Source organism: Alosa alosa, chromosome 3 (genome assembly GCF_017589495.1).
Source record: "Alosa alosa isolate M-15738 ecotype Scorff River chromosome 3, AALO_Geno_1.1, whole genome shotgun sequence".
NCBI lineage: Eukaryota > Metazoa > Chordata > Actinopteri > Clupeiformes > Clupeidae > Alosa > Alosa alosa.
This window is the reverse complement of record NC_063191.1, coordinates 19,856,058-19,880,795: the sequence shown is the minus strand read 5'-3', so window position 1 is coordinate 19,880,795 and position 24,738 is coordinate 19,856,058. Positions and strand designations below refer to the sequence as shown.

At 41.2% G+C, this 24,738-nt stretch overlaps 1 protein-coding gene across 1 annotated transcript; it reads left to right on the top strand.

The window, feature by feature from the left end:
* The first annotated feature begins 6,181 nt into the window (after positions 1 to 6,181).
* Positions 6,182 to 17,043, top strand: mxra5b (matrix-remodelling associated 5b). Its single transcript, XM_048240158.1, has 7 exons — positions 6,182 to 6,623; positions 7,155 to 7,358; positions 7,614 to 7,743; positions 7,962 to 8,352; positions 8,583 to 12,542; positions 13,077 to 13,977; positions 14,138 to 17,043. Exons 2-7 carry the CDS (start codon positions 7,180 to 7,182, stop codon positions 16,044 to 16,046), a joined length of 7,470 nt encoding a protein of 2,489 aa, XP_048096115.1. The 5' UTR covers positions 6,182 to 6,623; positions 7,155 to 7,179; the 3' UTR covers positions 16,047 to 17,043.
* The last annotated feature ends 7,695 nt before the right edge of the window (positions 17,044 to 24,738 follow it).

The following is a 24,738-nucleotide window of genomic DNA, read 5'->3' as shown; positions in this document are numbered from 1 at the left end:
CACTGTATCAACACAGTAGATCAAAGCACAACTATCACACATTCGACGCAAGTAGTCAGATCCACAGGAGTGCTGACACAAGCTTGGTGCGTGCTGACATACGTCTTAATTACAGACATTAATTATTTTCCAGTCCTCGCCATCAACTTCAGCTGAACTGCTGCACTGCCTCAATAGGAGTGGCTCTTGACAAAACTAGGCCATCCAACAATTGTTGGCAGCATGCTCGGGATGAGGTTGACAGCAACGGGATGTTTGACTTGCTTCACATTCACAACACTCATGAATGCTGCTAATGAAAACACACTGTCAGCTATGTGCCACACTAGCGCCCAACCATACTGTACATCTCAGACTCTTGGCCTGCGTGGAATAGAAGACTTCATTTCCTTAGGGCCATAAAACGGCATCACACCCATAATAGTGTCTATTCAACGCTCTGACTGGATCATGTCAAATGCAGTCAGACGCCTCGTTCCAGAGCCGTCAAGGGAGAGCTGGACAGAAGAAGGCCTTTCCCATTCTTTAAGTGCTTCGTACAGTTAGGTATAGCTTTACTGCTCAGTACCATATGAGCTCTCATTGAGAGCCTGACTTGCACATCTGCTTAGCAGAAATAACAGTGTTTGTTTCCCAGCAGCTCATGAAGCAGTCACAGATGTGGTCCACAGGTTTGAAACATTCCACTTGGATGATATAAAAACAATTTTAAAAGAATTAAAGTATTAAAAGAAGATCTTTGTTTCTGTTTTCATGAAGTATATAATGTTGTCAGGCATCTTCTGTTTCATGTGTGTATGTCAGTGGTATTGCATTAAAGATCCTATAGGATAGTACAGAAATCTTTAACCTTCTAAGTTATTAAGACTCAAGATAGCATGTCTTATTTCATTCCTCCTCTCTGGCTGTCTTATGACAGAGCTGTAACAAAGTAAGCAACTGCATTAATTCACTTAAAAAACTGTACAAACGAGACATGAATAGCCTAACCAGCACATCTTATTTCAGCTGACAAAGCATTACAGTTATGAGTAAGCAACGAGTAAGATGTGTTTTAATTCACACTAGAATCACTATGGTCAAGGGTATGAGGCTTCACAAAAGGGCTCGTAGGCTTATTGGAAGATCCTTCCAGTGAGGTAAAATAACACTAAAGGGGTTTAATTTCAGCGGGGAAAGTAATCTGTGCACAAAGCTTAATTTGTTTGAGCACTAAACTCATCTGCATGATTGCCAACTGGCTAGTCTGTAAAGCATAAAAAGTCCGTTGGAGCTAACATAAGATATATTTTGTGTAGTGGTGTGATTCTGGCGTGCCCTGGAGCAGAGGAAGAATGCTGATACACTTACACAAGACCTCATCCTTTTGTCTCGCACTACACCCTAAGACTTGTGGTTGCAGAGTGATTGCAAAAATCATCCTGAATTGATAACACATGCCAAATTCCACAATCTGAAGAAATGTATCTGTTCTTCTCGCTCTTGAAACAGGACAGAAGTTTGTACCCTCTTTGGTAACCAAAATGACCAACTCCATTCAGTAACTAAACATTCTTTTGGCACTGTTGGCTGGGATATTCATCTCCTCTTTGAAGTGTCACAAATCAAGAGTTGTTTATAATTTTCACATCTACCTGCCATACACTACAATAACAGAAAATGACATGGCAAAATGTATGAATTGCTGCACAAACAGTGAGGTCATGTTATTTGTGTTTTTGGTGGAAATAAAAGTGTACTCCTATTTAACCACAGACAAATGACTGGTGGTTTTGATCCCATGTAAGTATTCAAAAAGTCTTGCTTTTTTACTAAGTTCTTCACTCTAGTTTTGCCATTTTACAGCCATGTACCCTGCCACCTAGCATGTGGTGATTTGCACCCACACTGGTTAGTATATTTATGGTGTGTTTTACATGTGGAGCCTTTTCCTCAGTCCACAAAGAGACAGACATCAAGATCAGACATCAGAGCTCCTGTTTTCCACTTCCTGGCCCCACTAAAGGAAATAGTGCCCCTTTAAGAAGAGGTGTGGTGGAGATAGTACAGCATGGCACCACTTCAGCACCACCATTTCTTTCACTAAACCAGCTCTTTAGTCATGAGCTGTTTCTGACAGCCCTGTTGCAAAATGACATTTGTCTTGCTATTCTACTGAAATTGCTAAAATAATGCAGTAAATATAGTCAAATGAATGATTTCTTTGAGCAAATCAATGAGTTTGGAAGCACAGTGGGACCAGTGCATGCTACAGATGTCACTGTAAACTTGCTGATGCTAAAACACTTACAATTGAACCATGACCAATACACATTCAAAGAGCTTCAGATACATGATCCTCTGTCTTAAGTTGACTAAATTGCAGAATGAATTTCTGTAAGTCTTATAGTCTTCCAGCACTTATTCTGACCATCTGTTATCATTTGGACATCTGGAAAAGAGTGGAATCTTTGACATGTGGTTTCAGGCAAACAAATTACAGTCATTATGCTATATGAAAACGAACAAGCACAGTGTTATTAAATCATTTGTATAAAACCATTAAACAGAAGGTTTAACAAAATGGCAATAAAGGAATTCAAATGGTTGAGTTTTTACCAGTTTCAAACTCTAAATTTATGCCATCTGTGTTACCATGTATTAGCCTAGAATGCCTCAATACCTATAGTATTAACTTTTAGAACAAATCACATTATAGTAGTATGCAGACTGAACCTGGACTTTGGGATCTTGTGCCTAGATGCTGATGTTGTGGAGGTAATTTAATAGCTGGGTCCATCTCCCTCCACAGTGGGTAACATGCAACCTGCTCCTCCCCTGGCTCATCAACCGGCAGTGTTGAAGACAGAGGTCAGAGCCTCTACTGAGAACGGCACCATGGAAGTAGAGTTAGGTTTAGACCGCAGCATTCTGCCTGCCTTTCCTTTGATAGACTTTCAAAGGAACCATAAATATTCCTTAGACATAGCCACAATGTTCTTGCAGTGCAGTCATCGATGTCCACTCCCGAGGTCCAGACTTGAAATAGGCTACCCATGTAGGGACAAACCACATGTGTTACATTTGTGATAGAACAGTGAAATAACAAGCTGTAAATTAAGAATGAAGGATTTCTGGGTTGAAATTTGAAATAAAAATTCTCAGAAGCCTATCCCTCTATCAAACCACTGGACTGCCTCATATCACCCATGTTATTGGTGTAAAATACAATATGTCTGGCATCAACCACAGGTGAGTAATGTAAGGATATATCTAGATTCTAGCAATATATCACCGGTAACTGGAAAAGTATGGAAACAAATTACTTAATCAAAACCTGGCAAAACAATGCTCATTTTCAGCTGCTGGGAAGAATAATTAATGAAAAATAATGCTGCTAAAGCAACCAAATCTGCATTTTACCAGATGTCTGCAAAAATTATATTTGTTTGATTAGCTCATCTGCAGCAGAGGGAAACCTGCAATGTGTTTAGTAATCACTTTCAATCATGTGTTGTAATGCAAGGCACTGGGAAAATTGTAATGGCAGCATATGGTCCTGTAGCCACTGTTTAAAATAACTGGATGTTTTTGGACATTCAAAACAGATTGGATATGATAAATACAAAATATACAGTATATTTGTTTACAAAGATATGATGTTAGAGCATAACATGTTGTGCAGAGATAATATGGTCCAACCAAAGAAATACTGTTTCCAACCGTATACTGTCCATGCAACCCTGATATATTTAACTAAGCTTGTCTCTGTAAGCCATTTCCCAATGTTTTGTCTTCCATGTGTGGTGCTGCCCCTCCACTGGGAGTGCTTATGTTTGTAAGAATGGATTCTACTGGATTATGTTTTTATTAAAACATGCTTCTGTAAATACTCAGCAAATCCATTTGCTGGTCTGGGTGTGTCCATGAGCGAGAGGTGCTCAGAATAACAACAAAGTGCCCGTTCCTCCGGTGGGAGAATGACCTGTACAGAGGGAGAGCAGAGGGCCTTCTGCACAGCAGCTCCCCAGATGACAGATATCTAGGCACTGGTTAACGAACACATTTCCACAAGGTGAACTTGGTATCTGCAGAGAATATACATGTAGAGAGACAATAGGCTGTGTCGTTTCTCGAATTGTGTTGTTCTTCATTGTAATGAAAAATTGGCCGTTGAATGTAAACAGTTTCCTTTTCTACAGAAATATCCAGTTATGAAACACTGTCCTTAATCTTTGGAAAGTTCAACTCCTGGCTATGAAACTACCCCTACAGCCTCTGTAAAAGTAAATGGGAAAATATTAAAACACTTTGATAAGGAACTATACAGTACATATTTATGACTAAAACTAATGTGTTCACTAACTGCTATAAACCTTCATAAGAAACTAAAGAACATAAATCATATTATATGATATTGTGAAAATACTACCTAGCTAGAAAAATTACTAGCTATGAAACTACCTACCTAGAAAAATTACTAGCTATGAAAGTGTTTGCTTGTTTTAACTGATTTAGAATTCATCAGTGTCAGTAATGCTTTTTAAAAAAAAGACTGAGGCATGACCAATGGGCACCTGACCCTAAGAGTCACACTCAACACTATCACTTCCCACCTTTCCCCTCTGACCCCCTCAAACAACAACATTCCGACCCAAACCCGTGTGCATGTTGACCATGTTGACTCACCAACTGCTCTTATTTAATTTGAAGGTTAAAAGAACATCCACCTCAATTCCCAGTATGGTGCTTCAATTTCAATTTATTTGTAAGGGACAGTGTGCAATTAAAACATAAATGTAACCATTTGATGCATTGCACCAGAGTTAGCCTTGGGATAATTTACATCTGTAGTCCCACTTAACATGGACAATACCTTCACACAACAGCAGGAGTGAGACATTTGCAATAGCTATGTCCTCATCCACTTACAGTACCATTATTAATGTGGTTGCAGATCACATCCACATGTTACCATTTTCCTGTTGCCATTCCTCTAAATCCCTGTTCTCCACACATGATGGATGTAGGAATACCACATCATACTCTGAGTTATCAGAGTAATAAGTACAGTCTGTAGGTCCATACTTAGAGATGAGTGATTTACTTAGCCTGCACTTGTACAAAGGTTTTACAACAAGCGTTTCATTCTCAATCATTATATCCATTAGTCTCCGTCAGAGTTTCTCCACAAAGCTTCTTTCACCAACTGGAGATTATTGTACCAGACCCAGCTTTTGATCATGCAGACTGGTTTGAAAACCTTCAGAAGTGATGTAAACACACATGACTCATTTAACTGCATGTGGCTAGTCTGGCTACTGTTCAGTTTGTATACAACCAAGACCAATTTGATTATGCATTCTCCGCCAGCTATAAATTCTAGGGGAAAGTTGGAACTCTTGCAGCAATTTTCTATGGTCAAGTGTAGTGTCTTGCTCAACAAATAGGCAATGCAGATGTAGAATGTAGAAATGCAACAAATTACTCAGACCAACCAAATGACCAACCATGGTCATTTTTTAATAACTGCATAGAGATGCATTTCAAGTGCAAGAGGCCTTGTAGTATCTTGCTTTACAATGTCTCAGGTTTTCCATTTGTTATGAGTGTTTATGTACAAACGTTCAATAGTTCACAGATGAGTTCACACTATCACTCAATCATGACCAGTTTTTCATACAGCTGCATTGACCTGCTAAAAATAGCTATCAAAATAGCATTGTAGCAACTATCTAATAACCCATTAGCCTAGAGGGTATGCACATTAAATCCCATTGATTTTGACGTCCCTATACGGTTAGCCTACACTACTTCCTCTTCCTTGACAAATGGTTTATTCCTGGATGCATGTATTAATAGTAAAGAATGGTTTCAAATAACCAAAGGTCAAAGGAGTGGGCATTTTTTATAAATAGCATCATGACTTACTTATGCAGGTTTGCTCTAGGGCTCAAGCAGCTTTCCCTTTTGTAATTATGAGTTTGCCTGAGCGTTTCCCTTCATATTACCACATATTATTGAACTGTTTGCAGTAATGCATTCGTTGTTACAAATTAGCATTGTGGTTACTTTGGAAGTTGACTCAGATATATTGGTGTATTTGTGGCAGGCCCCTCCTCTATGATCGCTTTCTCCAGGCTGAACGTCATGATCATCTTGAGAGTCCACCTCTCGGTGGGACAAAAGACTTGCACCCCAGAAGTAGCGGCTGGAAATAACATCCTCTCTCATAAGTTTCACACCTCTGATTTACAAGCGCTATTTTGCTTCTCCTGCACTTCTGAAACATCGTAGAAATTGATCATCTCACAAGTTTGAAAATAAGGATCAATTTCCCTTTCTGACGATCACCAGGATTACAATTTCAAGAGGACACAAAATTGTTCTATAGCTTAATCTAAAAGAACTCGTCGGATGTATGCAGGATAAAGCCCATAAAAGTTCAATCTTAAATAGTAGCCTAGGCTAAATCAGCGGTGCTCCAGAATTATCTCTATTTTTTTATAAATACCATACGTCTGTGGAAGACAGAGGATGAGAAGACTCTAAAAACTGGATTTGGATGGACTCACACTTGTTGTGAAGTGCCAGCAACAGATGCAAAACTTCTACTAACCCACCAGGGATTATTTAATTATATGGTACGTTTGATGCGTTCTCTTTTTTACTGCAAACACATTTTCACATCCGCATATTGTCATAATATGTTCTTTTTTAATGTTTTTGCTTCAATCAATAAATAGCTCACTCGGGAAATTTACCTTAGTCTGTAGCCTACTGAGCTCTCATATTCGTTGGCATTGTTTCTAGTAATGAGCCAGAAGTGACATAATGGCAAGCCTGCATATAAAGTCTGCAAAGTGGAAGTTGAAGTAACTATAAATGACCTTTATAACAGTCACGTGGTTTTGTACCTATGTTAGACTATATTATTTGCCTTTGTTACTCATCTTTATAATGGGATGTGCACTGGGAAGCTGTAAGTGTCATTACTAGGTGTGATCAATGCCTACTCCATTCTGCATAGCCTGGCAACATGAAAATTAAAATGAAATGAATTTGAGGGCTAATGAAACGCCCACAAGTTTGGCATGTAAGTCAACCATAGGCCAGGCACTAAATCATCAGTCACAAGGCATTACAGTGGCTATGTGTCTGTGTGATATTGACAGGATCTCAGTTAGAACTTGGGTGAAGATGGGCCTCCCTGGCACGTGTACCCTGGCACTGATGCTACTGGGATCTCTGCTGGAAGTAGGACACTGTTGTCCACATCCATGTGCCTGTTACCTCCCCACAGAGGTGCACTGTACCTTTCGCTCCCTGCTCAGTGTGCCTGCTGGAATACCCAGACAAGTGGAACGCATGAATCTGGGGTGAGTGCCCCCTGGAAATTATTCTGGTATTGCAATGACATGCGTTGACTCAGTAAGATTGACAATGAAATTTGATTGCTTAAAAAAATGTTTTTGTTAGTTAGCTATAATAAGCTATGTTATTTCTGGTAAACTAAAATGAGGCCACAAGACATTTAAAATACTTCAAAAACTTCATATGCTTTATTATGTGTACTATGAGAATAGTTATATTTTATAGAATTAACATTTATAACAAATTCTTGCAACTTCCAGATTTAACACAATAAATCAGATCACAGAAAGCTCATTTGATGGACTGAGAAAACTGGATCTTCTAATGATGCATGGAAATGATATACATGAAATCCCCCATGGTGCCTTCCAAGACTTGGTGTCTCTACAGGTACATTTCCCCCCAGTAGATCACCATCTATACCTGCCTGTAAAGTCATATCACTGCTTGCATCCTGTCAAGCTAAAATGTATGTACTTGTTCACTTGAGGAGTCAGGACATACTATAATACAATATTTTCTTAATTGTTACATTGAAAAGATTATCACAATATATCACAATATCAACTGGGTACCAGCAAACCAGTAAAATAACTGTTTGCTCACAGGTGCTGAAAATGAGTTACAACAAAGTGAGAGTGATCACTGGGCACACCTTGTTTGGCTTGACAAGCCTGGTGAGGCTGCACTTGGACCACAACCGTATTGAGTTTGTCCACCCTGATGCTTTCCATGGAATGACTTCTTTACGACTGGTCAACCTGGAGGGTAACCACATCCAGCAGCTCCACCCTGCCACCTTCAGCACATTCTCCCTGATACAGCAGTTTCCCCTGTCCACCATCAAGCACCTGCACCTGGCTGACAATCTGCTGACCACTCTCCCAAAGAACTTGCTAAAGAACATGCCCCAGTTGGAAAATCTCATAATTTATGGCAATCCCTGGAGCTGTGATTGCAGAATGAATCATATCTTAGACTGGACAACCAGCCATTCAGGTATTATGGCATTGCATGTTGCAATATTTGATTCCATATTTCATTGCATTTTTAACTGCATTTAATCTGCTGTTTTAATAATAAGAAAAATCTGTATTGTCTACAAATGGAAAAATGTGTCGTTGGCTTCACAGGTTGTTTTTTTTTTTAAACATCTGTCATAATAATTCTCAACACAGTAATAAATAACATTACATATTGATACATAGGTGATTTATTTTGTTTTTCAGGAGTTCTGAAATGTAAAAAGGACAAAGCATACCCTAAAGGCCATCTCTGTCCAATGTGTGCATCTCCAAAACATCTGGTGAAGAAAACAATCTCAGACCTTAAAGACCTCACTTGCACTGGACCTGTCATTAACTCCTCAGAGAAGGACCCCACCCTTCAGCCGAGTCTGAGTGATTTACTCTCTGCTGAAGAATTGAGAGGGCCGTTTGGGAACATTACACTCAATCTGTCTGATGAACATGGAAACAAAGTGGATCTCAGTTGTCGCATTGAGGCACAAAGAGAGTCCACCAAAATTGCCTGGGAACAAATAGGATCTGAGGAGATTGTGGCTAACCTAACTCTCTCCCTTGACCTGGAGTGCCCAATAGAGCGGCAGGAGTATGAGAGATTGTGGAGACTTATTGCATACTACAGTGAAGTGCCTGTCCACCTACAGAGAGTGATAATGCTTAGCAAAGAACCCAAGCTAAGTTACAGATATAGACAGGATGTTGAAAAAGATGCTTATTACTACACTGGGGTGCAAGCCAATATAGTATCCCAGCCATCCTGGTTGATGCAGCCCTTCATGAAGCTACAGCTGAACAGACCACATTCAACCGCAAAAAATGTAAAGATGATCCTAGGAACCCATTTCTCATCAAACTGGGAGATAGAAATGATGAGACGACAGCGAAGGGACTGGGTAATGATTGAACACAACAACAAAACACAGACTGCCATGACTGCTGTAACAGGGGGCATGATAGAAATGGACTGCAATGTGCTAAGCTCTGGCCATGCATCAGTTCAGTGGATGCTGCCAGATGGCTCCAAAATCAAAGCGCCTTACACCAGCCCTGACAAGAGGATTGCTGTATCCAGCAGTGGGAAGCTGGTCATGAAAACACTAAGCCACTCCGATGCTGGTGTATATTATTGTATTGCTGAGGTGAGGAATGATCAAGATTTTCTTCCATTCCGCTTAGCTGTGGTGGAGTCCTCAGCTCCCCCTCCAGGTGAGAAGGCAGGGCCAGCAGTGACACACTCAGTTGGAGAGCCCATCTCTCTTCCATGCCTCACTTCTGCAGCCCCTGATGCTGAAATCAATTGGATTTTCCCAGATGGAAGTAAAGCAACCACCAAAGCCAATTCATCAAAGGCTTATGTTTTCTCCAATGGAACATTGTTTATACCACACAGTCAGCTCAGTAACAATGGCTATTACAAATGTGTGGCTATTAACCACCATGGTACAGACACCTTGGCATCAAAGGTAACAATTACAGGTAAGGAGGCCCTTCAGCCATTGAGAAGGTATCCCATGAGGCCACAGTCAGCTGCAGGAATCTCCACTAAAATAAAAGCTTTCATAGATGATGATGAGTCTTCAGGAGATTATGGCATATGGGACAAAACTCCAAGCAACCCGAACAATGGTCGTATAAACAGGCAGCGAGTTCCCCATACGAGAATACGAGGGTCTCCACAAAGACATCCTCAACGAAGACCTCTAAGCCCTAGAAAACCTATTCGAAAAGGATACCATGGACAAAATAGGAAACCTATTCCTGAGCCAAGGAGAAATTCTGGAACATCAAAAGCCAAAATAGACCCGCAAAAATGGGCAGACATTTTGGCAAAAATACGTCAAAAAACAGCTCCTAAACCCACTACACCAAGCCCCGTTCACACCAGTTCACCAGTCCGAAAAATTAATCATAAAGACCTGTCCAACTGGCCTGACCCTGATGACAGTGTAGAAGGATCGACTCCAGATGACACTGCTCTGCCAGAGGAGGGATTAAATGTTCTCAACACTCAAATTCCTTTGCAAATACCCCAACACCAAACAGTGGCAGCCCCTACTCATACAAAAGACCAGACTAATGATATTTACCAAATATATACACCTAAATCAAACACTGAGGTAAAGGAACAGACCTCATCTCTAGATATTGCTGTAAATCCTACTTTAGCATTGGACAATGGACTGTATGAAACTCCTACAGTAAAAATGGGAGATAGTCAGGCCTTCACTGTTTTACCAATTACTCTGCCACCAAAACATGCAGTAATAGAGGACTCCGTCATCCCATTGCACACAGTTGATACTGATATTGAGGTAAACACAAACAACAAAGTGAATGAAAACAGTCTCACTACAAAGTTTACAACCTCTACACCAACTGCCAAATTTACATCTACTGCTGTTGCCAAACAAGGAGTCCCCATTAACTCAGTGCCCCCTAGATCAAACGTCCAGTGGAATTCAAGAAGGAGGTACGGCAATAGAAGACGAATGAACAGACTCAGACCAAGACCACCCATCTCATGCTTAGCAACTCCTAAGCCACAGCAGCCATCAACATCTACCATCCCTTCATCACATGTCAGATCTACAGAAGCTTCACCAGTCAGTAAGAGCATATTACCCACATCTGGACCTTTTACAAAACATACAATTACTCACTCAGAGAGAACTCTCTCAGCCCAAGATGACAAAATGCTCACAAGACAACAAGAACAACATGAAGAAGTTGAGCTTGGAAAGCAGCAAGTTCCACCAGCAAGCACTTCCTCAACATTACTGTCACTTGTAACAACACAAGGAAAGCCTCAAGTATACGAGCACACAGCTTCTTCAGTAGCAAGCCCAATGTCAGAGCCAGGCCACAAATCTGTCTCTGTGGCTGCTGGCCACGAGGAGTCTACAACAGCTCTGTCAGACTTGGAACTGAATGCGAAGATCATAAATGAAAATGTGGCAACAACTCTGACCTACATAACAAGCCATGTATCATCACAGTCAGGGGTAAATAGTGTACATGCTTCAAGAGAGCCAACCTCTCATACCGTCAGCCTAGGCGAGGATGTCTCCTCTGTCAAAGACATCCTCAATCAGAATAATAATGAAAAGCACCTAGAGAATTCCTCACCATACATACCTATAACCATCAAACCACCAACAACAGCCAGTGAATATCATGAGACTCCATATACTCTATCTAAAGAATCTCCACAAATTGTTTTGACCACTCAGCATAAACACAGTGTTGTTTCCCCAATCGCAAAGACACCTTTGTCAGGTGAAAACAAAGAAAATGACCTTCAGCCCAAACAAGACAATGATGTTGAACAAACAGTCATCACAGTAACAACTACAGAGCCAACAAGCACAACTGATATTACTACTATATCTGTTACTACAGCAACAGTATTAACATCCACCCCAACGTCCACAATGCCCACCACAACGTCCACCCCAACGTCCACAATGCCCACCACAACGTCTACCACAACGTCCACAATGCCCACCACAACGTCCACCACAACGTCCACAAAAGCCTCCACAACAGCAGCACAAAAAACAGCTGCTATGTCAACAACAGCTTCATCAATATTAAGACCTAGTGTAACATTACCTGGAAACAACAGGGTCTCCCATGGATCAAGGTATCCTGGAGGAAATTACATTCCTGACCGTCACAGTGGAAGAATACCGAGTACTAACTACAGATACCCATATTACTTCAACAATAGGAATCCATTAATCATTCACAGACCTGATATAAACCGAACGCCATCTGTCACAAGTTCCCCAGAGCAAAATGGGAAAATAAACTCCCAGAAGTCAACAAATGGAAAGGCGCCAATTACTTCTTCAACTGCAGCCAAAACATCTACAACTAGAACTCCAGTGACTGTCTTAAAGATATCTGCTTCGTCAAAACCCAAAACTCAGCATCAAACAAGTCAGACCTCAACAAATCGACATTCCGCCACAGTATTTTCGTCCAACACATATGATGGGTCATCTCAGAGACCTGTCACAGTGCCTCGCCTAAAAGGAAAACCCAAGATCACCACCAACAATATCTACACATTTATAGTCAACGCTTCAACTGATGTACAGCTTCCGTGTGATGCTGTTGGGGAGCCTAAGCCATTCCTCACATGGACCAAAGTATCCACAGGTAGGGGGACATCTATTTGTAAGTATGGGAATATTCAGTTCCATACGCAACTATGTAAAGTAACATTATTATGATGAAACCAATAAAAAACACAAGTTCATAGCAAGTAGCCAGTAATACAAAGTTCTTTATTTTCCCCATGAGACTGAGGATTGTGACACTTACTTGTCACTATCCATAAGACACATGTGGTACGGTAAACGGTACACCCACTGAAATTGGAGACTGTGGTTCAAACAGAGGCCATGGGACAAGCCTGTCCAGGAGAATGTGCAATCTGTAGTTTTATGTGAACAAAATGGTTTTTCCTAGCCTCCTGGGTCCAATATTTTGTCTGTAAATTTTTAGCTTTGTAATGAATCATAGCCAATTTATCACAGAGGCAAAATAAAGCAACGTGTCTTCCCCAAGACTTATTACTTATAATGATTTCATAGTTATTGGATAATTAATCTTAGAGATGACTACCTCATGAAAATAAATGTATTATAAAAACATTTATGTCAAATGACTCTATTTTTCCATTTGTTCTAGGAGCTATCATGTCAGCAAACAGCAAGCTCCAGAGGTTTGAAGTCCTGCCAAATGGAACCTTTGTGATTCGTAATGTGCAGCTTCAGGACCGAGGCCCATATCTCTGCACAGCCCAGAACCTCTACGGGGTGGACAAGCTGACCGTCACCCTCTTTGTCATGGCACAACAGCCCAAAGTGCTTACCCCCAGGCATCGCGACGTGACTGTGTACCTGGGTGAAACCACCAGCCTGGGGTGCAAAGCACAAGGTCTGCCAGAGCCACACATCACCTGGGTGCTTCCCAACAAAACTGTGCTGCATGCACTCAGCACTACGGAACAGCGAGTCATGCTCCTGCCCAATGGTACTCTTCAGGTCAAGCAGATCAACTACCCAGACCGAGGGATTTACAAATGCATAGCCAGCAACGTGGCTGGGGCTGACACACTCTCTGTGCGTGTGCACATTGCAGCATTGCCTCCTATGATCCAGCAGCTGCACCGTGAGAACATCACCCTCTCTGAAGGGCAGACCATCTACATCAACTGCAGTGCCAAGGGAGCGCCCCAGCCAAGCATCCGCTGGGTGGTCTATGACGGCACGCAGGTCCGCCCCTCGCAGTTTGTGAAGGGAAATATGTTTGTCTTCCCCAATGGCACGCTGTACATTCGCAATCTGTCTGTGAAAGACTCGGGAAGTTACGAGTGCATGGCCATTAACGTCGTAGGGGCTGCAAAGCGGACGGTGAGCTTGGTGGTGAGGAAGAGCTCCTCCACAGCCAAGATCACATCCACGTCTCCTCACAGCACGGATGTGCTGTACGGGGGGAATCTGCGTCTGAACTGCGTGGCCTCTGGCGATCCAGCGCCCAGGATTGTGTGGAGGACCCCGTCTAAGAAGTTAATAGATGCACATTACAGGTGTGTATGACTGAATAGAAAAAAGCCTGAACATCAATGTATGTGTAGTGTAATTAATTATCATTGTTCCTTAAGTCAAAGTTAAAAGTTAGTTCATTGTGTGTAATAGTAATCGTTTACTTAATTTATTCATCTTCATATTTTGTTTGTTTGCTTTCAGCTTTGATCGCAGGATGCGAGTCTTCAGTAATGGCACACTAATAATCCAAGGAGTAACAGACATAGATGAGGGAGACTACTTATGTGTTGCCAGAAACAAAATGGGCGATGATTATGTGCTCCTCAAGGCCAACGTGATGATGAAAGCAGCCAAGATTGAAGGAAAGCAGCTGAGCAGCCAGAAGGTTTCCTTTGGGGGGGACTTAAAAGTAGACTGCATCGCCTCCGGACTCCCAAACCCAGAGATCAGGTGGAGCCTGCCAGATGGAACTATGGTTAACAGTGTTATGCAATCAGACGACAGTGGAGTGCGCACTAGACGGTATGTGGTATTTGACAACGGCACTCTTTATTTCAATGAAGTGGGAATGAAAGAGGAGGGTGACTACACATGTTATGCTGAGAACCGACTGGGAAAGGACGAGATGAAGGTTCACATAAAGGTTGTGCCAGAGCCCCCAGCGATCAGAAATAAAACTTCTGAAACTATAAAAGTGAACTACGGAGATACCGTGGCACTGACATGCAGCGTCAAGGGGGAGCCTACTCCTACCATCACATGGCTGACTCCAACCAGCCGCATCATACCCCCCACCTCAGACAAATACCAGTTACATTCAGACGGGACTCTGCTCATTCAGAAAGTGCAGAGGTTAGATAATGGGACCTACACCTGCACTGCCAGGAACACTGCGGGTGTGGATAGGAAACTGGTGAGGCTTGAAGTTCTTGTGTCTGCCCCCACCATCAACGGGCTTCAGAGCTCAGCCAGCTCCACTCAGGAGACAGCACTGAGGGATCAGCGGAAGCTCCTACACTGCAAAGCGGAGGGGACCCCGATACCACGGGTCATGTGGGTCCTGCCCGAGAACGTGGTGCTGTCCGCTCCATACTACGGCAGCAGAATAACAGTGCATCGCAACGGAACACTGGACATCCGCTCCTTGCGATCGACCGACTCTATCCAGCTGCTTTGCATTGCGCGTAATGAGGGGGGGGAGGCGCGTCTGCAGGTTTCTCTTGATGTGATAGATGAGGTGGAGAAACCCAAGCTGAAGGACCCCGTGACAGAATCTACATCTCTCACCAGTGGAGTTTCCATGACTTTGAACTGCACCGTTGAAGGCAGGCCAACTCCCCAGGTCACCTGGATCCTTCCCAATGGTACAACAATCACAAGTGGCACAACTGTTTACAAATTCCACCACAGGCCAGATGGCTCCCTGTTCATCAGAAACCCATCTCTGACTGAGATCGGAAGGTACCAATGTGTTGGCAGAAACTCAGCTGGCTCTGTTGAGCGTACTGTCACACTAGAGTCAAAGAAGAAGCCTGATATCAATAACAAATACAACTCAGTGGTGAGCATTATCAACGGCGAAAACCTGCAGCTGAATTGTCTCTCCAAAGGGACGCCCCTCCCTAAGCTTACCTGGACTCTGCCTGGTGGTGTTGTGCTCACGAGACCCCAGACAATGGGACGTTACACAGTTCTGGAAAACGGAACTCTTATGGTGAAGCAGGCATCTGTTTATGACAGGGGGACATACCAGTGTAAGTCCACTAATGAGCACGGCACATCTGTCCTGTCCGTGCCGGTGATTGTCATTGCCTATCCGCCACGCATAACAAACGGTCCTGGAGCAGTGACTTATGCCAGACCTGGTGTGGCCATTCAGTTGAACTGCATGGTCATTGGCATCCCCAAAGCAGAGGTGGCCTGGGAGATGCCTGATAAGACTCTGTTTAAAGCCGGCACTCAGCCACGTGTCTATGGGAACAAATATCTTCATCCACAAGGCTCCCTGGTCATTCAGAACCCATCCAGTAGAGACACTGGTTTCTATAAGTGCACTGCCAAGAACGTTGTAGGAAGTGACACAAAGTCAACATATTTACATGTGTTTTAATGGAAAATAATTGATGTTATACATGCCCACAAAACTGCGCAAACTCAGTGCACAAGATACTGTTCACACAAGCACATTTGAGTCATTTTACTACAAAAGAATGCTCTATATCTGGAGCTGGTTTATTATTTTAATTCCATTTACATTGAGTTTAAGTTTCAAGCATCTTTCCTTATCTCAACAAATGTCTATGTGATAATGTATGTAAAAATGGGCTTTTTAACAAAAGCTGAATTTATGGATTTATTGTCATGAATTCAAATGCCAAAAACTCGACATATTGAATTGTAGACATCAGGGAACAAAATTGTAACTGCTGTTGCAAAATGTCATACATTATTCACATAACTAACATGATGCGTTATGTCCTTCACAGACATATTTGATATTCACATCTGTAGGCTACTTGTTATTTTTATTTTGTAAACTAATACCTTATAATACAAATTGACATGTTTTGTGCCATATTTGAATAAGAAGGGAATGGTTTTTACTGTTAAAGAAATGGACCAGTTCCTAATCGTGATTTGATAGTTTTTGTTTCTTTTGTTACCAAATAAGCTTTAATGTTTGTCAGATGAATTGCGTGGACATCAATATTACATTTACTGTATATTATTTTAGGAGTCTGTTCACTCTGTGCTACTACATGTTTATTTTCTTAAATTATTTGTCTTAACAAGACTGGTGAAAAATAATAACTGTTATGATTTGGTGTAGCTATATTTTTAACAGCCACATCCACATAAAGGGCAAAACAAACATGTTTATGTTTATATCCAAATTAAAATGATCAAGTGCACTGAATTTGAACCTTTTCTTCAACTTACTTCTATGCGCCCCACATGGTAAAATCTGATGACTTTGATAAATAAAAAAAAAAAAAACTTGATCATTTTAATTTGACCATCAAGGTGGTCAGATATTTTTTACTACTGGAGCCACTTTAAAGTGATGAGGATTTATCAAATGTGATTGGATATTTTCTCCCACAAATAATACAATATGTGATCTATTATCAGCAGGTGTGTTTCATTGATGTCACTGTACATCTGTTTTCCTTGGATCTCAGGGCTGTGTATGATTATCTCAGGAAGCAAAACTGCATCTCTCAGCACAAGCAGTCTAGAAAGTATGAGGTAAAATGGTTTTCAGGAGGTTAAAAGTTCCTAAACACAAAGGTCTTTCATCTGTGTCATCAACTTGTTGCTGCATAACTATCTGAGCTGATAACCATTATGTCGCACAATTCAAAGCTAAAAGCTAAATGTATTTATCTGTCACTTTGCAAGAGACAGAGGGCAAAATCTGCGCCTCCAGCCATATGTTCAATGAGAAGAGCAGCTCCACTGTGCCTGGTTAACCTAAGGACATGCAGGGTCTGTTCAAGCCCAACTCCACCTGGAGTATTTCAGCAGACAGCAGTTCTCATCTCCTTTGCCAGGTCACTGGGTCATTAGAAGCTCTGTTCTCATCTAATAGCTTTACCTTACTTGCCTTATACATTGAAAATAAATCCTATGGGACATAAGCTTCATCCCTGATGTGCCTGCAGAAAGGAAAAAAAGCAGCACCCGCTAATTTTCCATGATGATATTCCCATGTAAGGGAAAGGTCATTAGGTCATCTCCTAAATTGTTTGACTGCAGCCTGGATTGCACACTAATTGCAATGGTCCAGTGCCTGCCCGATCCCTGTTGTTAACTGTAAGGTTCTAGGCTTGGCTAGTGCGTGCGTGGTTTGTTGGTGAATGGGACAGAAAAAGGAGGGGAAACAGGGAAATGATTCAGTCTCCCTCAGCAAGACTCGCCTTTAGGCCTCTAGTCAAAAAACAAGAAAATGTCTGTGTGTGCCCACAAAAAAATGTGTTTACCCACAAATATCCTATCTCTACACAAAGTCACACAGGAGCTTCATTGCAGAGAGTTGCTGTAAAGCAAAAGTCATGGCTACTGTAGTGTCCTACACTCCTACTGTGAAATCTCATTTTGAAGTGAGTTATATGTTTGATTTAGTTGGAGCACTGATACCAGAGGGACACATGAGAGGGTGTTACCCATTCAGAGCCAGAAAGCAGCTAGCAGGGACAGCAGGGTGCACGAGCAAGCAAGCAATAGGAGGGAGTGCCACTAGCTGTCTACACAAGATGAAGAGGGCTAGGGAGACACCTGCCCGCACCCAGGGCAGTAAGAGGGCCAGCTGTTTCAGCTGGAGCAGCACTCCTGCCTCCTGCTGCAATAAATTGGGGAGAATGACAGACACTTTAGAGATGTGGGGCTATGCTTAAGAGAAGGGTTTGGAGGGAAAGCAGAGAGATAAATTACAGTCTCCATGTTAGAAACAGGAAAATTTCCAAGAATGCAGATGATCTATTCACAGATTGACAGAATGAGAGACAGTCAGGGAAGTGCTAGTGACACTAGTGACTAATTAAAAGATTCAACTTAGAATGATTAGTTCCACAGACATGAATTTCCTCCATTTATACAGAGAGTTAATTCCCATTGGCAACAACATCTTGTTCTCTTAGTGCCTATAAAAATCTCAATGAGTATTGATTCAAGCCGTCTTTGGTCCTTTTGATGCGTGTCCTGTTGTTATCGCGGAATACAAATAAAGCCCCCCCTCTGAGGGACAACAAAAGGAGAAGGAGACAGAGCACATTGTGCCCCACTGGCAGTGTGTGCTGCAACTGCTTAGTGTCTGGGTTGATAGGGGTGGATGTTTCCTGGGTCTCGCTTTTGCTTCTCTGATTCCTCTTTGTACTGGAGTGTGTCATCTGTGACCCCCCGAACCCACTTAAGACATCCTTGCTTCTTTCCGACAGCAGGCTTGCATTACCCGGCATTATAACACAGCGAGAACAAACAACCATTATGAAGTTCGACGTTACAGAAGACTGCGGCAGTGAGCACATATGGGATGCTTTGCTCTGTTTTGCATCAATGGAGAGTGGAGAGCACAGGGGCTGCTCTGACCTCATTTATGTGGGCCAAAGTCAGCCTGCAAGTGTCCACAGCATGCAGTACACTGTGTCCATGGCAACACAAGAAATGCTGATTTGCTGAAGCACCGTCAGCAAAAATATATGCAAAGTAGTTTACTACGGTACTTTTAAAATTATTATATTAAAGTTGTTTACTGCTTTATAATGATTATATCTCTCTGAGAAATAATTTCACTCATTTTCAATTTTTATTTGCCATTGTCATTAATGTGAAATAGACAAGCACTTCACACTAACTCAACCCAAGAGGAACTGGAAATGTGGTAGTTCTAAGCTTACCACATGTGTCAATATTATAAGTTTATATTATAAATATTATAGTATGAGACTTTGAGGATGCTGATCTGAGTCCATTTGCTGAGCATGTTCCCTGGGACCACAAACTGGTTACACTCGAGGAAATAGGTCAAGACTGGGGAGGAGCCCACAGAAATACATAACTCGTCTCACACAAGAAATTCTGTGCAAAAATCAAGGTCCTGAGAGTTATGACAAAATAGTGGAAACATCTGGGTTGCAAGAGAAAAATCCCTCCTTCGGCTTACTGGGTCACTGTCAAGATATGATTTGTGGTCAAAGCCTTCAGTTCATCTTAGTTTATCCCAAAGAAGCACCTCTGATGCCAGTTTGCATCAAAGACTACCTCCCATCTACTCAGTGCCACTCTGTTGAGGACAAACTAAAACAGTATCACACATGTGAATGTTTTCTTCAAGTCTCAACTCATTAACATTATGGCTAAGGTTGTAGAGGCCATTAACAAGACTGTAACAGCCTAAGTGTAGTGTGTAAGTGTGCTGTATTATATACAGTCTATGGTGCCTATTGTAATAATAACAATAAAGCCTGTGTTAAATATTACAGCAAAAAGAACTACCTCCTTCAAAAAGCACAACTTGTGATGAAAGCACATAAACATAGCATAAGAGTTAAAACTGCAAATCCTATACTGCACTGAATTGGGTCTATTAATGAAATAAACATGAAAGTAAGCACTAGTGTCTTAATTTTCACCCCAGTAAGACTGGCCGTGCACACTGTCAATGTTGCTACTTGTTGCAACTATAAATGAAATTTACATGGTGTCCTTTGACAACATAACTTGCAACTTGAAAACAACAGGAAAATCATGCTGTTGTTTGCAATGTTTTTGCTTTTGTGTTTTGGTTCGCAAACAACAGCACAATTTTCATTGATACAAGTTTGTTAACATTCTGATGTGATGTGATGACAGTATATCGTCCTTCCAATTTCAATAATCTGCGTAGAAAATATTTTAAACAATACAGGATATGGAGGGTATCAAAAATAATCAAATCAAAACATGAAAAAGAATCAGGACTGAAGAATTGAAACAGGAAGTACCAGTGTAAGTACCAGATGACATGACCATGTATCATCTCAGAAGGCAACTGAGTGAAGGGATAAAGGTAGATCAAGGAGTAGCTAACTGTTAGCTGCACTGTAGTGTTAAGTGCACTGGACTGAGAGGCATATTCCTGGACTAGAAAGGAGGCTAAATCCACTGGAGCAATTAACTGTCACATGTCTTTTTCAAAATGTTCCAAATGTGTATCACAGACATAAAGGAACAAAACTGGTCAAGTGGTCAAGTTAGAACACATTGAACACTGAAGTTATAATGCATGAGGAAAAAATCAAAATGGTTTTGCCACTGACAAAGTTCTAAAACTGAATAAAAGTGACTTGAAGATATTGAGAAGATCCCTAATGAGATGACCATGTCTGTTGACCTCTATAAATAAAAAGAAATGTTATAAAATGACTGTTTGAAGGTCACTTTACCTCCATCTTGGGTCTCTGACATATTCGGTTCCTACATGTAGCCTACATCACAACTACTTCTTAGGCTTGCCTCCAAATTCTCTGGGCTGCAATTTTTCATCAACATCTGACTGGTAGGCATGGCTGTAATAGGCTACCACAGAGTCTAATCACGCAAGACATGTTTATGTTAAACACATTATGTCCTTGCTCAAACATTATTTCTATGTTGAAGTCCAGTTATTACAGTCCGCTTCAGTTGTTTTATCTTTCTTGCTCAGTCAAAAACTGACTCAGAAATAAATTAGTGTGCAGAAATGTATGTGTTTCCTGAGGTTATTAACAGATTTGCAAATTGTACTAAGGAATCACTCATTGACATTGTTTATTGTCCTGAGTCATAGACTCAGTAACCCACAGGGTGTCACAAAGCCATAACATCACCCCAGGAGATATTATCACAGTGAATTTATATTATTCAGCTTCATGTTCGCTTTTAAGTTGGCTCTTACAAGAGTTTCATACATCATGGCTAATTAGAACAACATTTATCTTGTAAATAATCAGTGTTACATGTTTGACCCAGATTTTCTGTCGTTGGAAGAACAATGCAACAAATGGTAAATAAAATGACACCATGGGGGTTTTGAGGGAGGAAATGTTTTCAGCCATCAACCTGACCCTGTTGTGTTTCATTGCTTCATTGCAAGTAGTTCACTGATGGCCTTCTCCGTGGTAGCACCTAATCAAGCAGAGCCTGTTTTGGTGGAACCCACCAGCGACCAGTCTGCAGCTGCTACAGAGAAGAAAAAAGAGCCAACAACAATGCAGTTTGAGAGCATGTGATGACCCACTTGGACATACTTTGATATTGAAAATAAACAATCTCTTTTTGAACTGTTCCAGGCCAATGCTGTAAGTCTGAATCAATTTGCGTGACCATGCAATCTTTATGTTGTGAGAAGCTGCACATATGCCTTAATTGAGTTTGCAAAGAACAGTGTTATAATATCTCCAAGACACTTGTCATCTCTTTTAACATCCAACGTTTGCAGCTGTCCAGCAATGATGTGTTATGCATTTTGGCTCAAAAACTCTATTCTTATTAAATAACTTTATTGTAACTAAAATTTCTGTGGTAACAAAACAAACTTAATGACATATTTGCACAAACTAAAAGATTTCCCTCATTTCCCTCAACTTATTTTTCATTCACCTTCTCCGTTAAAATATCAGCCTGTAAAAACAAATGTTTGGTCTGAAAACAGAATGCCATATTTTCAACAAAACAGCATCCGGTCTGCTTCTCCGAACTTCATCAAAGGATTTCACACACATCTTTATTGATTTTTGTCTGCACTGATACAACGGCTGTTTCATGACTGGAAGCCGGGGATCAGGTTTCCTCTGAGACAGTGAATTTATAGAAAAGCAGTGAGTTTATGGGCTCCACCTGCCATATGGTCCCCTTTAGTTCCAACACATGCTGGCGCTAATCAGCGCGGGCCGCCCCTCATCGCCCCGCATTCCTCATCCACAGTGACCGCACATCAAAGCACCGCCATCAGAGTTAGAAGTGATGTCACCAGAGAGCATACCCCATATCACTCTCCAACAGAATATCTCACGGATGTTGTCAAAAGCAACAGTTGGATGTATAGATTATAGATTTATCCAGGTTGATCCGATTTAAAGTTTATAAAACAAAGTCTAGCATAAGAACACCTTAGATTACAATAGCTTTAAAGACATTGATAAGGAGATGCCTGTTTAACCGTACACTCACCATGCTAAAAGGAAACTGTTGCCATATTAGGCCACTAGGTTTACCATTCATCGGCCTGTTGTGTGACATTGAAATGATTGTGATTGATGACTAAAATTACTGATGCAAGAGTATCCAAAACTGGTCAGGATTAAGTGAACTATCTTTGATTCCATGGGCTTTGTCAGTATCCAAATTACATCTCTTCATTAAGGCTTCCTTTGGTGAGGGAGAAACTTGGATGCAAAATTGTGCTGTGCTGTGCTGTGCTATTATCCCATGCATGCCAACTGTTTAACATTTGATAACTGTTGTCAGTAAAAGAGGACAACTCTACTGATTGGTGCAATCAATAATCCAGCACAACAAAACAAGTCAGGATGTTTGGGTATGTTGCATGTCAGTTTTACTGAAACACTTTCATCACAGACCAAACTGTCACAGACCAAATCAGAGAGTGAATTGAGAAAGGAACCACCACAGGAAGGACGCTTTTAGGCCATGCTGTATCTGACCTGCATGTGACCATAACACATGTCAGGGACTGACATCCAAACAGCTGAGGAAACAGCAGACCACACAGAGCACCAAGGAACCCTGGGCTATTTTCATGCTCTCTTCTCTTCTCTTCTCTTCTCTTCTCTTCTCTTCTCTTCTCTTCTCGTTTCTTTTCTTTTCTTTTTTCTCTTCTCTTCTCTTCTTCTCTTCTCATCCATTTCAGTGATCCACTAATAAACAACACTTTTTGTTCTGAACTGAGTGAGCTGTGATGTTCCTGAATAATATATTCATTCAAGGACCACTGGGGCGTCTGAGTCTGAAGTGTGATTCAGAACATTTAAAACAACTAAAAACTATAACAATCTCAATGTTGGAAGCAGCACTTACCATATCATGTATTTGAATTTTTTCCAAGGGCAGTTTCAGTGAATCAAATCCTGCAGTTAATAACCTATACTTTCATTCAATCTCATGATATTGTTATGACCGGAGGATATTGTGACAAGTCTTAATTGGCTCCATATAACCATACAATTGCGATATTTAATGTTAACCCAAAGCAAAAGTGTTCTCATTTCACCTTTAGAGAAAATGTGTTTGTGGTCATTCATTTACTGCTGTCAACAGACACCTTTAAATCAGAGTTATATCTGAAAACATTTATTAAAAATCACTCTTAAGCATAGCAAACAGACTGCATGTACATCTGTAGAGGGGCTTCTGTGTCTGTGGTGCACTGTAACAACTCAGGCATCCCCAATACAGTACAATGAGCCCCTTTCTAATAAATGGGTCATAGGGACCACTTAAAAGACTGTGTGTGTGAACAATGATCTGAGGCAAGCTGTTTTCTCACTGAGCTGTGTATGGCTACACAAAACCAGACGGGTGGCGCACACATGGAAGGAAGTCAATTTACACCTTACAAAAATAGTGATTAGTGCTGCTGTACTTCATGTATTTGTATTGGTGGATTTAATATACTCTGTCAGACGTTTAAGGTCCAGGTCAATAAGTTAATGTTTCTGTAAAAATGTTGTTGGGATTAAGAACATGTGGACTTCATTATAGCATATCAACACTCACCATAGAGCTCAAAACCCATTCTTGCTGACACTTGCTAAGAAAGCCCCTTGTTAGACCCAGTTTACGGAACAGTGGTGTTTTTTGTCCTCTTTTTGTGTCAAAAGTCACTTATTTTTTGGAGAAACACTTAAGGAAGGTGACACTTTCAGCAAGACATTGTCCTCTGTCAGGAGAGATGATCGTTCATGCTCAAGTCATTTGTCAGCCTCCCTCACACCTCACCTATTTGACTTGTCTGTCAATGACACAGAGTTTTCTCATCTCCTCTTGGACCACCGAGCTGTTCTCACTGGCCTTTTTCAAAGGACAAACACATTCAGCAAAGTTACTGAAGCACAGAGAGAGATCCTGATGGATTACAAGGAGACAGAACTGAACAGCTTATAAATTGTATTCATGTAATCATGATTACATGGATTTCTTTAGAATGTGAATGTGGAGCTTGAACCGAAAAGTACAACAGTGTATAAGAGGGGAGATGCACGACATGTTAGCAGGTGACAGAGAAATGCATTAGTGTGTGATTATTAGACATATCTCATAGAGCA

Bases quoted from the DNA above. Each gene is read 5' to 3' on its own strand.
- mxra5b (XM_048240158.1), top strand. From the start codon at position 7,180: ATGGGCCTCCCTGGCACGTGTACCCTGGCACTGATGCTACTGGGATCT. The intron at 8,353-8,582 runs GTATTATGGCAT...TTTGTTTTTCAG, and splicing joins CTGGACAACCAGCCATTCAG to GAGTTCTGAAATGTAAAAAG. The intron at 13,978-14,137 runs GTGTGTATGACT...GTTTGCTTTCAG, and splicing joins TTAATAGATGCACATTACAG to CTTTGATCGCAGGATGCGAG.